This window comes from Scyliorhinus torazame, chromosome 10, assembly GCF_047496885.1.
Source record: "Scyliorhinus torazame isolate Kashiwa2021f chromosome 10, sScyTor2.1, whole genome shotgun sequence".
In the NCBI taxonomy this organism is placed as follows: domain Eukaryota; kingdom Metazoa; phylum Chordata; class Chondrichthyes; order Carcharhiniformes; family Scyliorhinidae; genus Scyliorhinus; species Scyliorhinus torazame.
In genome coordinates this window covers 203,471,392-203,488,581 of record NC_092716.1, presented here as the reverse complement: position 1 = coordinate 203,488,581, position 17,190 = coordinate 203,471,392, and the positions used below count along the sequence as shown (strand labels likewise).

General features: G+C 44.0%; 1 protein-coding gene across 2 annotated transcripts in view; it reads right to left on the bottom strand.

The window, feature by feature from the left end:
- Window positions 1-6,027: 6,027 nt before the first annotated feature.
- The window catches only part of qser1 (glutamine and serine rich 1), a 269,834-nt gene continuing 258,671 nt past the window's right edge, over window positions 6,028-17,190 (bottom strand). For both annotated transcript variants that reach the window (XM_072466268.1, XM_072466269.1), the window contains 2 exons: window positions 10,520-10,615; window positions 6,028-7,475 (listed from right to left, as the gene is read on the bottom strand). In XM_072466268.1, coding sequence (XP_072322369.1) covers window positions 7,335-7,475; window positions 10,520-10,615 — 237 coding nt within the window. In that variant the 3' untranslated portion in view covers window positions 6,028-7,334. The remainder of the gene's footprint in view (window positions 7,476-10,519; window positions 10,616-17,190) is intronic.

Below are 17,190 nucleotides of genomic sequence, written 5' to 3'. Positions count from 1 at the left end.
CTGCATCGGAGTCGGGGAGTGAGAATCTCTGTTCACCATTTGGAATGTCGGCCCTTTTTGGTATAGGGGGACTTCTAAGAATAGTGGTGAGTTTTCAACAACAAGTGTTGCTTTACAGCGCCAGCGACCCGGGTTCGATTTCCAGCCTGGGTCACTGTCTGTGAGGGTGCTCTGGTTTCCTCCCACAAGTCCCGAAAGATGGGGTGTTAGGCGGATTGGACAGTCTGAATTCTCACTCAGTGTACCCGGACAGGAGCTGGGGCGTGGTGACTAGGGGATTTTCACAGTAAATTCATTGCAGTGTTAATGTAAGCCTACTTGCAACACTAATAAAGATTATTATATTATGTAAGAACATGGAGACACAGCCAGCTGCCTGCTGGCTCACCAGCTGCGAAAGCAGGCAGCCACGAGAACACAGATTAGGGACAACAAAGGCAGACTAATAGCAGAGCCTTCTATTGGGAAGCGCTGTGCACCTCTTGAGGCCATAGAGGGGGACTTGAGGATGAAGTAGTTCCTTGATGGGCTGGACATGCTAGTCGTGGGGGAGGATAGGAAGCAGGGGCTGGAAGCATTACTAGAACTGGGAGGTCATGGAGAGCATTAACTTCATGCAGGCGGGAAAAGCACCGGGACCAGATGGATTCCCGGTGGACCTCCATAAAACATTTTTGACAGCACTGGCCCCGCACCTGCGGGAGATGTTCACAGACTCGCTAGCACAAGCCTCAATCTTACTGATACCCAAGAAAAACCTAACAGAATGTGGGTCTTACAGACCCATCGCACTGCTCAATGTAGACCTGAAAATACTGGCCAAAATCCTAGACAAGCAACTGGAGAACTGCATACCAGAGGTGGCGGCAGACCAGACTGGCTTTGTTAAGGGTAGGCAGCTACCGCCAAACATCAGGCACCTGCTAAATGTGATAATGACCCCATCCGGGGAGAGAACACCAGCAGTGATCATCTCCCTGGATGAGGAAAAAAACCTTCGACAAGTCGAATGGAAGTGCATGAGGTACTGAAACAGTTCAGGATTGGAGCAGGGTTCACAACATGGACGAAACTTCTGTACAGCGCTCCTATGGCGAATGTGGGGACCAACACCACAAGCTTTAAGTACCTCCGGCGGCACAAGGAAGGGATGCCCGCTGTCCCCACTGCTATTCGCCCTGCCGATTGAGTCACTAGCAATTGCACTCAAGAGCGGCGAAAATCTGGAATGGGATCCAGAGGGAAGAGAGAAAGCAGAGTCTCAATCTATGTGGATGACCTGCTCCTCTATTTTGCAGACCTCCAAAGCAGCATGGGAGCGATCATGGTGCTCTTGAAAGAGTTTGGAGCCTTCTCGGGCTACAAACTCAACCAGGTCAAAAGTGAAATCTTCCCGGTAAACCTGCAAGGGAGAGCGGCAGAGCTGGAGGGACTGCCATGTAAACATGCCCCAGGATCCAAATCGCCCACGACTGGACACGGATCCACAAATGGAATCTGGCTGGTCTGGTGGAGGAAGTAAAAAAGGACCTTCAGAGGTGGGACACACTCCCACTCTCCCTGGCAGGGAGGGTGCAGACAATCAAGTTGAATGTACTGCCCAGCTTCCTCTTCCTGTTCAGGTGCATACAGAGCTACACCCCAAGCATCCTTTTTTTTTTTTTAATTGAAAGGAAATTTAGAGTACCAATTATATATTTTTCCAATTGAAAGGCAATTTAGCGTGGCCAATTCACCTACCCTGCACATCTTTGTGGGTTGCGGGGGTGAGGCCCATACAGACACGGGGAGAACGTGCAAACTCCACACGGACAGTGAGCTGGGGCTGGGATCAAACCCAGGTCCTCAGCGGTGTGAGGCAGCATTCTTGGGGAGGGTGGCACAAAAAAACTGATCATGGCGTGTGTGTGTGGGGAAGAATCAAATGATCCCCCCAAGTCTTGCAAAGAAGCATGGGGAGCCTTGCTCCCCAAACCTGCAATATTATCACTGGGAAGCCACAGCAGAGTGAGGGGATGGGTAAAGGTACCAGAAGCTGTAGGGGTAAAAATGGAGGAGAGTTCCTGCACAGGGATGTCCCTCCAGGCCCTGGCCACAACAGCGCTCAAATCCCCACTGGCCAAGCACTCTACAAGCCCAGTGGTACTAGCCACCCTCCAGACATGGAACCAGGTGGAACACTTCAGTCTGAACGAAATGTCAACTGTGGTCCCTATCTGCAACAATCACAGGTTTGCACCAGCCAAAATAGACACCATCGTTAAAAAGGTGGATACAGGATGTGGGGACACTGACAGTTAGTGACTTCTACACGGACAAGACTGACAATGTGAGAAGAACTGATGGAGAGGTTCCAACTGACCAAGGGAAATGAGTTACATGCAAGACAAAAGCTTCCTCCATAAGGAAACAAAGACATAGCCTTTGCCTCCCTAATCACCTAGTGAAGAATCCTGCTCGGCTGGCGATCAGTAGCACCACCCAAAGCTGAAGACTGGCTGTCAGAATTTCTCCAACTGGTGAAAATCAAATTCACCATCTGGGGGCTGGAAGAGGGCTTCCACAAGACATGAGGCCATTTGCCAACCTGCTCTAGGACCCATTTGTAGCCAACAAAGGGGAGAGGAGGCCCACAGAATGAGGGGAGGATAGGGAGGCACATACGGCAAACTCTGATATGGGATTTTTGTAACTTGTAATTGGTCCTCAGACCCCATCATTGCAGGAATCAGCCTAATGAACTTTTGCCAACCTGCTTCTAAGCAAATCCCTCTCTAAAGAAACCAAAGCTGTACACAGTATTCAAATGTCACCAATGTTCTTTACAGTTGTAGCAAGACTTCCTTACTTTTTATACTCCAGCCCCCACCCCCCCAAAAAAATTGCAACATTCCATTTGTCTTCCTAATTAGTTTTGTTCATGTTCCACACCATCTTTGGTCAAACCTTTATCTATTCAACCTTTTTGGATCATACCTTAAGGCTATGTGATATTCTTCGGGAGAGTTGTGTTTTTGAAGATATATGATGGCATCTTTGCTGCACCGTCATGTGCCCCATGCATGAAATGATTCTTCTCATTAATGGTTGAAATAAAGGCGATAGAACGTCAAATGTGAAAAATTTCTAATCCATGTTCGCAACATAGAAGGCACTGTAGTTGTGCTCCTTTTTATATAATGCTGCTACTCACATAGCTGGTCTTCAAAATCATCAGGCATTTTGGGATTGCCGAACATTGATTACATGGATATGCTGTCTTTGCATGAACCAACATTTTAGAGATGCCTTTAAGATTTCTCTTGGTGTCCAAATCTCTTATAAAAGATTTTAAAACAAATTTCTACAGTGCTGACTGCAGATCCCTGTTTGATATTGAGTATATTTCACATGTTTTGCTCATGCTGTAGGTGCTGAACCTTCTTTTCAAGTCCAGGGGCCTTGGCTTGCTTGAAATTTTGCCTTGTATTTTAATATCTAAAGTCTATTCACCTCGTTAACATAGATTTTTGGTGCTGTCACCGTCACCATTAATTTCAGCAACTTCTAGTATCTTACATTTGAAGGCTGCCAAGCAACTTATTCTTTTCTGTCAGGTTAACGATTAGCAAAGGATTTCACCATACCTGCTTTAATCAACTGATCAATTAACTTGAATGAACAGCAGTTCAGAATATTAAGGTAGGAATAGACTATTTAGCTAATGGCTTTAGCTCTATGTATCCTTATTTCAATATCGTTGAACAGGATAAGGATGCTGCTACTATTCAGTGATTACACGCATGACATCAGTCCAAAAAGACTTTCTTCCTGTCGCACACTTGAACAACATAATGCCTGAATTTCAATGTTAGCATGATGCCAGGTACATAGGTAATATGTCCCAATAATTGGCTGATTGAATCAAACGTGCTCATCTGGCTGTCATATAAGACAGAGTACAGACTGTATGCAAAAAAAAAACATTTACAAAACCCCAAATGTCTGTTAGATGTAATACTGCAATTGGGCAGCAGCTGCAGAATAATCCTGAATGTGAACTCTCAACCAATTCAAGCTAATCAGTCATGTTCATACCAGGGACCAATTCTCTACAAAAAGCCTTATGCCATTTTTGAATTACCTAAAAGTATTGGGAGCCTATTACTTTCTCCACGGCAATGCCCTGACCAGAGTTGACTTACCTTTTTTCCTGTAGACAAATTCTGTCCTACAAGCAACTAATTGATGCAAAGGATGTGGGTGTCGCTGACTGGGCCAGCATTTGTTGCTCATCATGATCTGCTCTGGCTTGCTCGGCTATTTAACAGTTAACCACATTGTAGTGGGCCTGGAATCACACGTAGACCAAACCAGATGAGGATGACAGATTTCCTTCCATAAAGGGCATTAGTGGACCAGAGGGGTGTTTATGACAATTGTTTCATGGTCATTATTAGACTTTTTAATTCTGGATTTTAAAAAAATGTAATTCAAATTTCACCAGCTGCTGTGGTGGGATTCAAACTGGGGTTCCCAGAGTATTACGCTGGATCACTGAATTACTAGTCTAGTGACAATACCACTACACCACCATCTTCCTGTATTAATATATTTGATTGCAGGGTAAGCAAAAAGGAAATTTTAATATCGCTAAAAAAAATTGTTTGTAGAAGCTTTTTAATCTTAGCTATGTCTATGTCTCTTCTCATACACTAAATTTATTTTCCCAGAAAGTGGTATTCCTACAAATTATCCAAATGAGTGCAAGATGAAAAGCTTCAACCAAAACCTTTTTTTTTTTTTAAAAAGCAGATTTCAAGTTTCAAAATGTTAGTACATTTTTTTCTGCTATAGTCACAGCCAGATCAGACATTTTGACAAAGTGCATTCTGCCAGGAATCTTTTTTGAAGAAAATAAACCAAGAGTGAGTGAAAGACAGAGCAGGGACAACTGACTAAACAAAAAATGAAAACAAGCTTTAGCATTAAAAAAAAAAGTCTCATCAATGCAAACCATTTATGCCAATTTAGGATCAAATCATTTAGCACAGCTGGGTTTGCGCATCACTTTTGTCAATAAAGGGTCACTGAATGCAGCATTGCAAAAATCTAGTTGTGTATTTTTCCTGGTGATAAGGCAATTTTGACTTTATATTCATTAAAATCTATGTAAATATTTGGGAGCATATTATATTCAGAAATTACTATGTAAATAAAGTCCACCACTTTCCCCTCACCTCGAGAATATTGAGAGTATCCACCTCTGCCTCAGCCAATATGCTCTGAAACCTTCATCCAGGCTTTTGTTACCTCCAGACTCAACTGTTCCAATGCTCACCTGGCTGACCTCCCATCACCCAGAATCCTCTGTTGCCCATATCCAAATTTACACAGTCCTATCACATTTGCTCGCTGACCTGAAAACAATGCCTCTATTTTATGAATCATGGCCTCATTCCTCCCCATCTCCAACTTCCTCTATCCAACAAATCTCTGGAATTCCACCTTTTTCCATTCTGACCTCTTGTGCCTTCAGCTGTCTTGGCTCTAAATTCTTGCACTTCTGCCCCAAAATTATCTGCTCGCTTTCTTTAAGGCACTCCTTCAAAGCAACATCTTTTGGTTATGTGTCCTAATATCTCACGTAATGTCACATTTTGTCTGAAAATGTTCCTATGAAGTGCATTGGATTGTTATGCTGTCAAATGTTTGAGTCCAGGTCAAATACCACTCCACAATATTGACTATCTCATTCAGAATGGTGCAAAAGGCAACTGATACAATAAATGTTACACCATTACAGTCTTTGTGAAGAGAGTTGAAGACAACTTTAAATGCTGCTGTCCCTAACAGGGTCAGGAGTATTTGATGTTGAAACTGGGTCACTAAAAGTAGAAAAGTGTGCTATTCCCACCTGACGACCTCAAAAATTATTTAAAACATACAGGGAAATATTTAGCATTATTGCCTCCAAATAATCTGGAACATACAGCAGTAATGATTTGAAAGACACAATTAAAGCAATAAACAATGTGGGAAGAGGCATTTAAAAATGGTGCACAGTTTAAGGGTTAATTTGATAGAGTAAAACATGATTCATAAAATGGAAAGCAACAATCAGAGCAAAAAATAAACCACCAGGGTAACAATATTGTAGAAAAGATTATCCATTAACAGTCAAAACCAATTTGAATTTAACTACATTTACAAATCTGCTGTACATATTGCTGAATTGTTAAACAGTTCTCATGGTATAATATAAACTTTTTTTGGCTTTAGGTTCAGTAAGAAATTTATTTTCATGTATCAGAAAATAATTGCAATGTGTAACACAGCTACACTTAAAAGGAAAAACTAGTCCAATATGCAGATCTGGTACACACTGAAGCAAACTTGTATTAATAGGAAAACAGAAATAGCAGTTTACCTCAGTATATAAAGTATACAATGCGATCAACATGTAAATGAAAAGAATTTACTGGAAACAATGCAAAGTGTATTACAAAGATAAATGAACATAATTCAAACCACAATATTTTCTCTGAAAAATACAATTACTGATGAAATAAAATGTACAATTTATTTTAAAGAAATATGGGTATAAAGTAAAAATATTTTTTCTTCAAAACAGGGAAAACAGATGTGTTCATCACATTTTCATCACCAGAACTGACACAAATAGTCATAGAATTGCACCAACTCCACGCCTAGTTTCCTGAACTTGCTATTTTAAAATGTAAAAGGAGTCTGTAAAGCAATTAAAATTATATATTTTCTGATGGCATACTTGCTGTGAAGAATGTCATGACACACCGACTTTCTTTATAATAATGTGTATGGAAATTTGATAGGCAGACATTAGAAAGATATGATAGCCTCTGTCTTGTAGGTCAATAAGAGGCAGGTAATCAAATTCAAAGAATTTCTTGAACAAAACAGTTTCCTAAAGTGTTAAAACTACATTAATAAAGAAAATCATAATATACTTAGTGCATGCCTTGCCATTTTGATCGGTCACAAAAGTTTATTTTAAAAAAATGTTTTTTTCTCTTTTTGGAAATAGACGTTACTCAATATCTCAAGTTCACAGAATACAAATAAATCAAAAACGTTGGCCATCATAAAAATGTGGTTACAGACATAATAATCAATAAACCCCCAATGTCAAAATGTATTTTCTTGGCCACCATGTCTGCGAAGCTTTGGACCAAAATACAAGGTTCATCAAAGCCCATGAGTGCCACTATTAAAGGCCTAGTCTGGCATCACTGGGGTGCCAAAGCTCATTTCAATGTCTCCATGATATTTTGTTAGTGCCATAGGTAAGACTGTTGAAAAATCTCATATGTACATTATGAACACTTTTGCTGTGCTTGTGTCAGAAGGTCACCAAATTTTTCAAAGAGGTCCTCCACCCATTTCTCATTTTCCATACATTGCTGAATTGTTTCAACTTGGCCAAGGTCTTTATTCTGTTTTAGAATGGAAGCAGCCTATCCAAAAGAATAGTGGAAAAGCATTAGAAAGTTTAGCAAGTGCATACAGAAGATTTGGCTTTGCATTGATGTATATTTTTTCATATAGATAAAATTTCTGAGAACTTTTTGGAGATCAGCTTGCTTCATTCACAGTAACCATAATCACAATATTTGATAAAGTATGTATACACTCCGAACTATCAATTGTTAGAAAATAACCTAGTCTTTTGCAAAACAGGCGGGATAGAGGGGGATGTAAAAGGGGTGGCGGAGTTGCGCTACTGGTTAGGGAGAATATCACAGCTGTACTATGGGAGGACACCTCAGAGGGCAGTGAGGCTATATGGGTAGAGATCAGGAATAAGAAGGGTGAAGTCACAATGTTGGGGGTTTACTACAGACCTCCCAACAGCCAGCGGGAGATAGAGGAGCAGATAGGTAGACAGATTTTGGAAAAGAGTAAAAACAACAGGGTTGTTTAGATGGGAGACTTCACCTTCCCTAATATTGACTGGGACTCACTTAGTGCCAGGGGCTTAGACGGGGCAGAGTTTGTAAGGAGCATCCAGGAGGGCTTCTTAAAACAATATGTAGACAGTCCAACTAGGGAAGGGGCGGTACTGGACCTGGTATTGGGGAATGAGCCCAGCCAGGTGGTAGAAGTTTCAGTAGGGGAGCATTTCGGGAACAGTGACCACAATTCAGTAAGTTTTAAAGTGCTGGTGGACAAGGATAAGAGTGGTCCTAGGGTGAATGTGCTAAATTGGGGGAAGGCTAATTATAACAATATTAGGCGGGAACTGAAGAACCTAGATTGGGGGCAGATGTTTGAGGGTAAATCAACATCTGGCATGTGGGAGGCTTTCAAGTGTCAGTTAAAAGGAATTCAGGACCGGCATGTTCCTGTGAGGAAGGAAAGAAAGATACGGCAATTTTCGGGAACCTTGGATAACGAGAGATATTGTAGGCCTCGTCAAAAAGAAAAAGGAGGCATTTGTCAGGGCTAAAAGGCTGGGAACAGACGAAGCCTGTGTGGAATATAAGGAAAGTAGGAAGGAACTTAAGCAAGGAGTCAGGCGGGCTAGAAGGGTCACAAAAAGTCATTGGCAAATAGGGTTAAGGAAAATCCCAAGGCTTTTTAGCCAAGGAAAGGGTTGGCCCACTGAAGGATAGGCAAGGGAATCTGTGTGTGGAGCCAGAGGAAATGGGCGATGTACTAAATGAATACTTTGCATCAGTATTCACCAAAGAGAAGGAATTGGTGAATGTTGAGTCTGGAGAAGGGCGCGTAGATAACCTGGGTCACATTGAGATCCAAAAAGACGAGGGCATCTTGAAAAATATTAAGGTAGATAAGTCCCCAGGGCGTGATGGGATCTACCCCAGGATACTGAAGGAGGCTAGAGAGGAAATTGCTGAGGCCTTGACAGAAATCTTTGGATCCTCACTGTCTTCAGGTGATGTCCCGGAGGACTGGAGAATAGCCAATGTTGTTCCTCTGTTTAAGAAGGGTAGCAAGGATAATCCAGGGAACCACAGGCCGGTGAGCCTTACGTCAGTGGTAGGGAAATTACTGGAGAGAATTCTTCGAGACAGGATCTACTCCCATTTGGAAGCAAATGGACGTATTAGTGAGAGGCAGCATGGTTTTGTGAAGGGGAGGTAGTGTCTCACTAACTTGATAGAGTTTTTCGAAGAGGTGACAAAGATGATTGATGCAGGTAGGGCAGTGGATGTTGTCTATATGGACTTCAGTAAGGCCTTTGACAAGGTCCCTCATGGTAGACTAGTACAAAAGGTGAAGTCACACGGGATCAGGGGTGAGCTGGCAAGGTGGATACAGAACTGGCTAGGTCATAAAAGGCAGAGAGTAGCAATGAAAGGATGCTTTTCTAATTGGAGGGCTGTGGTTAGTGGTGTTCCGCAGGGATCAGTGCTGGGACCTTTGCTGTTTTTAGTATATATAAATAATTTGGAGGAAAATGTAACTGGTCTGATTAGTAAGTTTGCAGACGACACAAAGGTTGGTGAAATTGCGGGTAGCGATGAGGACTGTCAAGAGGATACAGCAGGATTTAGATTGTTTGTAGACTTGGGCGGAGAGATGGCAGATGGGAGTTTAATCCAGACAAATGTGAGGTAATGCATTTTGGAAGGTCTAATGCAGGTAGGGAATATACAGTGAATGGTAGAACCCTCAAGAGTATTGAAAGTCAGAGAGATCTAGGTGTACAGGTCCACAGGTCACTGGAAGGGGCAACACAGGTGGAGAAGGTAGTCAAGAAGGCATACAGCATGCTTGCCTTCATTGGCCGGGGCATTAAGTAGAATTAGCAAGTCATGTTGCAGCTGTATAGAACCTTAGTTAGGCCACACTTGGGAGTATAGTATTCAATTCTGGTCGCCACACTACCAGAAGGATGTGGAGGCTTCAGAGAGGGTGCAGAAGAGATTTACCAGAATGTTGCCTGGTATGGAGGGCATTAGCTAGGAGGAGCGGTTGAATAAACTCGGTTTGTTCTCACTGGAACGACGGAGGTTGAGGGGCGACCTGATAGAGGTCTACAAAATTATGAGGGACATAGACAGGATGGATAGTCAGAGGCTTTTCCCCAAGGTAGAGGGGTCAATTACTAGGGGGCATAGGTTTAAGGGGCACGGTTTAGAGTAGATGTACGAGGCAAGTTTTTGAGTACGGGCTTGGAGGGCCAAAGGGCCTGTTCCTGTGCTGTACTTTTCTTTGTTCTTTGAACAAGTAATTAACTTTTATATTTGCAACCACCACAGAATGAAATATCAGTCGGACTTCTGAACTTCATTTAAATTTACAATGCAAACTTGAAAATATATTATGGAAGAACTGTACTGTGGGATGATGCACCAAAGTCTTGGGAGGAAAAAACACATCTTTGATTAAGAAATCCATTTTTGCAAGAAATGTCAAACTTTAAATTTTTAAATCCAGGCTTTACAGACTTATCCTCAGATCTTCTTTACTTTGTTGCCATTTAACAAAACTTTATGAATTCAACTAATATTACAGAATGTTAAATACTCACCTCTTTCTTGCATATCAGGTAGGTGTGATATTTATAGTGATGAAGTGTGTGATATAAAGTACAGCACTGCAATTTCTCTTGATCGACAGTGAATTCCTAAGTTTGAAATCCAGAACAAAATAATTTTAAAATTCAGTGGAAAGTGTGAACTGATCATTCAGCCACTTGAATGCAATTAGAATGCAGTAAAATGCAACCATCTGATTGATAGTAACAGCACTGGAATGGCAAAAATTAGATGCACTTTTATACTTTATCTAATTAACTTAGCAACTCATATGGGGAGTCATTGAAATTATCTGATATAGCTCAGGCTTCTTTGGCACATTTTCTTCTCAGTGCATCTCAGCATTACATGACTGAACAATTTCGAAAGTTATACCACGTGCATATTTTAAAATAATTTCAACCCAATGCATATTAAAGAAAATAAAACCCATAGCTTTAGGCACTGCAAATTATCTCAAAAATAAAAAATGTACATATGTTCTATTCATTCATGGGATGTGGGCGTCAATGGTTGGAGCCCATTCCTAACTGCCCTCGAGAAGGTGGTGGTGAGTTGCCTTTTGAACTGCTCCAGGAACTATATAAAACACTAGCTCGGCCACAGCTAGAGTGCTAAAAAGAGTTCTGATCACCACATTACAGGAAGGATATGATTGCATTGCAGAGAGATAGAGTGAAGATTTACAAGTATGTTGCCAGGAATGTTGAATTTTAACTATTTAAAAAAATAAAAAAATTTATTCTCCTTTTTCACATTTCCCCCCAAATTTACACCCACCAACAATAAAGAATAATCAGTAACGAATATGTCAATCCCCATATCAATAACAACGATCCCATCCTCCCACCAAACCCCAAACATTAGCCCGCATGTTCACATAAACAAATGACAAAAAGGAATCAGGAATCACCCATAGTCATCATTAACACACACAGACCCCCTCCCCGCAACCCTCCCAACCAGGGCAGCACGGAAGCACAAGTGATTAGCACTGTGGCTTCACAGCACCAGGGTCCCAGGTTCGATTCCCTGCTGGGTCACTGTCTGTGCAGCGTCTGCATGGGTTTCCTCCGGGTGCTCCGGTTTCCTCCCACAATCCAAAGACTTGCAGGTTATGTGGATTGGCCATGATAAACTGCCTTTAGTAACCAAAAAAGATTAGGAGGGGTTATTGGGTTACGAGGTTAGGGTGGAAGCGAGGGCTTAAGTGGGTTGGTGCAGACTCGATTGGCCGAATGGCCTCCTTCTGCTCTATGTTCTATGTTTTAAGTTCTATGAACCACCCCCACCCCCAAATAATGTTCGATGTTATCCAGTTCTTGAAAGTGCACAATGGATAATGCCCATGAATTGTAGAACCCCCTCCATCCTTCCCCTCAGTTCAATCTTAACCTTCTCAAGAGTCAAGAATTACAACAGGTCCCCCCCACCACGCCAGGGCGCAGGGTGGAGAGGTTGCTCTCCATCCCATCAGGATCCGCCTTCGGGCGATCAACGAGGCGAAGGCTACAACATCCCGAATATGGCCTCCCGAGGGCCCGGGTCCAGAATCACATTCACCACTTGAGAGATTACACTAAAAACCTCCTTCCAAGTAATCCTCCAGCTTTGAACAGGACCAAAATATATGAACGTGATTTGCAGGCCCCCCCACCCCCGCCAAGTTCACACACCTCTTCTACTCCTTCAAAGAATGGGCTCATCCTCGCCCTCGTGAGGGTGTGCTTTATATGCCACCTTCAGCTGTATCAGCCCCAACCTCGTTCACGAGGTGGAGGCGTTCACTCTCCAGAGCACCTCACACCAGAACCCCTCCTCCATATTCTCTCCCAACTCTTCCTCCCACCTTGTTTTGATCCCTTTCATGGTGCCTTCTCCTCTTCCAAAATAGCCCCGTAAACCGCCGACACTACCCCCTTCTCCAGTCTTCCTGTCGCCAGCACCTCCTCCAGCAATGTGGCGGCCGGCTCCACTGGGAAGTTCTGTATCTCCTTTCTGGCAAAATCTCGCACCTGCATGCATCTAAACATTACCCTTGCTCCAGCCCATACTTTGCTTCCAGTTCTTTCAATCCTGCAAACTCACCCCCCACAAAACAAAATCTTTTAATGTCTTAATCCCCTTCTCCTCCCATTTCCGAAAATATCCATCCCACTTCCCTGGCTCAAATCTGTGGTTCCCCTGAATCGGCATTTCCCTTGACCCTAAACCCAACCCGAAGTGTTGGCGAAACTGCCTCCAAATTCTCAATGAAGCTATTATTACCGGACTCCCGAGTATTTCCCCGGGGCCATCGGGAGCGGCGCTGTTGCTAGTGCCTTCAAGCCCGACACCCTGCAAAAACTCGCCTCCATTCTGACCCACTGGGAATCAATCCCTCTGACCCAGCTCCGCACCTTCTCCACATTCGCCGCCCAGTAATAATACATCAGGAGGGCCTCATGTGGCGCAGTGGATAGCACTGGGACTGCAGCGCTGAGGACCCGGGTTTGAATCCTGGCCCTGGGTCACTGTCCGTGTGGAGTTTCCACATTCTTCCCATGTCTGCCTGGGTTTCACCCCCACAACCCAAAGATGTGCAGGTTAGGTGGATTGGCCATGCTAAATTGCACCTTAATTGGAAAAAAAAATTGGGTACTCTAAATTTATTTTTTAAAAAGTAATAATACACCAGGTTCGGAAGACCAAACTCATTGCCTGCCTTCCCGTCTGTAGCAGCACCTTTCTAATTCTGGCCACCTTCCCTCCCCATATGAACGAGGTAATCATTTCTTCAATCTCTCTGAAAAATGCATTTGGCAGGAAAATCGGCAGGCATTGGAAAATTAACAGAAATTGCAGCAACACGTTTATTTTAACCGCCTGTACCCTACCGGCCAGTGTCAGAGGGAGACCATCCCACCTTGCCAAATCAGCTTTCACTCTCCCCACCAAACTAGAAATGTTCTACCTGCGGAGCCCCCCCCACTCTCGGGCAACCTGCACCCCCAGGTATCTAAAGTGAGTCCCTACCCTATGGAATGGCAGACCCCCACCCCTGCCGAGACACCACAAAATACTCACTCGTCTAGATTTAGTTTGTACCCCGAGAAAGACCCAAACACCCGAAGCAGCTCCAATATTCCCCCTATTGACACACTCGGTTCCGACAGGTATAACAGCAAGTCAGCGGCATATAAGGACACCCTATGCTTTGTCCCCCCCGCACTATTCCTTTCCATATCCCCAAACTTCTTTAATGCGATGGCCAACGGCTCAATCGCGAGTCCAAACCGCTGGGGGGGGGGGGGGGGGGGGGTAGGACATCCTTGCCTAGTCCTATGGTGGAGAGAAAAGTATCTTGAGCTGATGTTATTTGTGCGGACACTCACCCGTGGCTCCTTAGACAGTAGATTTACCCAGTCCTCAAATCTTGGTCCAATCCCAAACCGCTCCAGCACTGCCATCAGGTACCCCCATTCTACCCGATCAAACGCCTTCTCGGCGTCCAATGCCACAACTACCTCTGTTTCCTTCCCCTCTGCCGGTGCCATAACCATGTTCAATACCCTTCTAATGTTTGAAAAGAGCTGCCTCCCTCTCACAAACTCAGTCTGATCTTCACCTATCACATTCGGGAGGTACTCCTCCAGCCTACCCGCCAGTACCTTCGCCAATACTTTTGCGTTCACATTTAAAAGTGATATATATGGATCTATACGACCATACTCAGTCGAGTCCTTATGTTTTTTAAGCAACAGGGAAATCGATGCCTGCCCCAAAGTTTGTGGCAACATGCCTTTCCCTATCGCCTCGTCAAACACCCCCACCATCAGGGGTGCCAACTTATCCTTGAATTTTTTATAATATTCCACCGGAAACCCATCCGGCCCGGTCACCTTCCCCGACTGCATCCTCCCAATCGCATCTTTTATCTCCTGCTCCACTATCGCTCCTTCTAATGTAGCCTTGTCCCCCTCCCCTAACCTCGGGTACTCCAACCCATCTAGAAATTCCTGCATTTCCTGGTCTCCCCCAGGTGGCTCTGACCTGTACAACCTCTCATTGAATTCCTCAGATCCGGAGCCACCACCAATTTCCCTGCCCTGTGCCGCAACTGAACAATTTCCCTTACCGCTGCCTCCCTCCGAAGCTGACCTGCTAACATACGCCATGCTGCCTTATCTCCATGCTCGTAAACTGCACCCCTTGCTCGCCTTAGTTGGCGCACTGCCTTCCTGGTAGATAGTCGGTCAAAGCTCGCCTGTAGTTCCTTCCTCTTTTCCAACTTCGCTGGGGCCCCATCTTCTACATAACTCCTAACTACCTCAAACATCTCATCTATTCCCCTCTGCCGCTCCAATCTCTCCTCTTTGTCTACCCTGGCCTTAAACGAGATCACCTCACCCCTCACCACCACCTTAGAGAACCCAGCCAACTGCCTCCTGACATCTCACCCATACAGTTGAAACCTACATATTCCTCAATTATCTTTTTAATTTTGTCACAGATCCCTCAGTCCCCCATCTAATTTCCACCCCGGCCTCTGTGCTACCCCCTTCTCCAGTACCATATCCATCTAATGCAGAGCATTATCTGATACTGCAATTGCCGAGTATTCCAACCCCTTAACCCCAGCCAGCAAAGCCTTCCCCACCACGAAAAAGTCGATCCATGAGTATACCTTATGGACTGGTGAGAAAAACGAGTACTCCCACTCCCTCGGGTGCAGAAACCTGCAAGGGTCCACCCCTCCCATTTCCACCATCAGCACAGCCAACACCTTCGCCCTCCCCCCCTGATGGGACCAGCGAACGCGGCCGTGACCTGTCCAACCTTGGCTCCTGCACCAAGTTCCAGACCCCCCCCCCACTATCAGTTTGCGTGTGTCCATCGGGGATGGCCCCTAAACACCTTCTTCGTGAATCCCACATCGTCCCAATTGGGACCGTATACACTTACCAGCGCCACTAACCTCCCTTCCAGCTCCCCTGTCACAATCACGTATCTACCCCCCCTGATCTGCAGCCACATTCGCCATCTGGAACCGTACTCTTTTGTTGAATTTTAACTATGAGGAAAGGTTGGATAGGCTGCGGCACTTTTCTTTGGAACAGAGCAGGCGGAGGGGAGAATTAGTTGAGAGTATAAAATGATGTGGGCCCAGATGTAGCAGGTAGGAAGAATTGATTTATTTTAGCAGAGAAGTCAAGATCTGGGGACATTTAAAGTACCAGTAATTGGTAGAAAGATTAGAGGGGAGATAAACAAACATTTTTTTCACCTGGAGTGGCTGGGTTCTAGAACTTACTGCTCGACAGGGTGGTAGCAGCAGAAACCTTCATTGCATTATAAAAGTACTTTAATATGCACTTTTAAGGACAGAATCGGGAGAGAACTGAAACTTTTGCAACCTTTCCTTTACTGTCCATTATCAGTGAAGTTTTGGAAAGGAAGGTGTGTGCATTTCGTACCTCCCAGAGTGCGCGGTCAATTGAAATAACAGCATTAAACTTTCATAGGTTGAAATAAAGAGATTATTTATTCACACACATAGAACAATGTACTTTTCCAAGTTGTAAACAAAAGAATAGTTCAGAGTTCATATGCTTGGTATGTTGCAGGAAGTAGTTGTCGGAGACCTGACAAAGGTGGCATTTTCACTTCAAAAGGGTGACTTCAGTAACTGCAGTCATACATCAGAAAGTCAGATTCCTTTAAAGAGATGGATGTTCAGCAAATCGCGATGGGCGTCACTTATTATATATTATTATTATTGCTTTTTCAGGAGATCAGGTTTACAGCTGGACCTGGAGTAGGAATCAGGCTGGGCAATCGAGGTTTTAAAAATGGGATTGGGTTCACTGCCTTTTCTCCCAAGTTTTCAGCAGCTGGTGGTTGCTGTAGTCTGATTGAGTTTTTCTCTGGTCTTGGAATAATAAAGGATTTGACACCAGAATCTAGTTTTGGTCACATGATGGCAAATTCCATTGTCCAAATAATGATTTGGAGCCAGGGTGACTGATACACAGTGGGGAATCCATCAACATACCAGTTATGATTAGCACATTTGAAGGCATTATTTGATATTCCATCCTCATGCCTGCGTCACAATTGGTGGTCATAGTTTGTTGGGATACCAAGCTGTTTGCACCCGAGATATCCATTTGTATTTGAGAACTTTCCCAGAGGCATTTTTAGACACAAGTTTATCCTTTGTGCAGAAACTTCAAACGTCACCTGACCCGTGGCAGCCATCTTAACAGTCTCATTAGCGCCCATTTTCAAATAAGGTAGTTCCAGGATATTATTTACTGAGCGCAATCCTTTTTAAAAAAAAATCAATTACGGGTGTGGCCGTCACTGGCTAGGCCAGAATTTATGTTTCCCTGTTTCCATCCATTGTTTCCCTCGAGATGGTGGTGGTGAGTTGCTTTCTTGAATTTCTGCAGTCCATATGGTGTAGTTACAACCACAGTGCTGTTCAGAGAGAGAGAGGTGATTTTGATTCAGCAACAGTGAAGGAACAGCGATATATTTCCAAGTCAGGCTGGAGAGTGACATGGAGGGGAACTGGTGCTCCCATGTGTCTGTTGCCCATGTCCTTTTAGATGGTAGTGGTCGTGGGTTTGGAAGGAGCTGCCCGAGAAGCCTTGGTTGTTTCTGCAGGGCACCTTGTAAG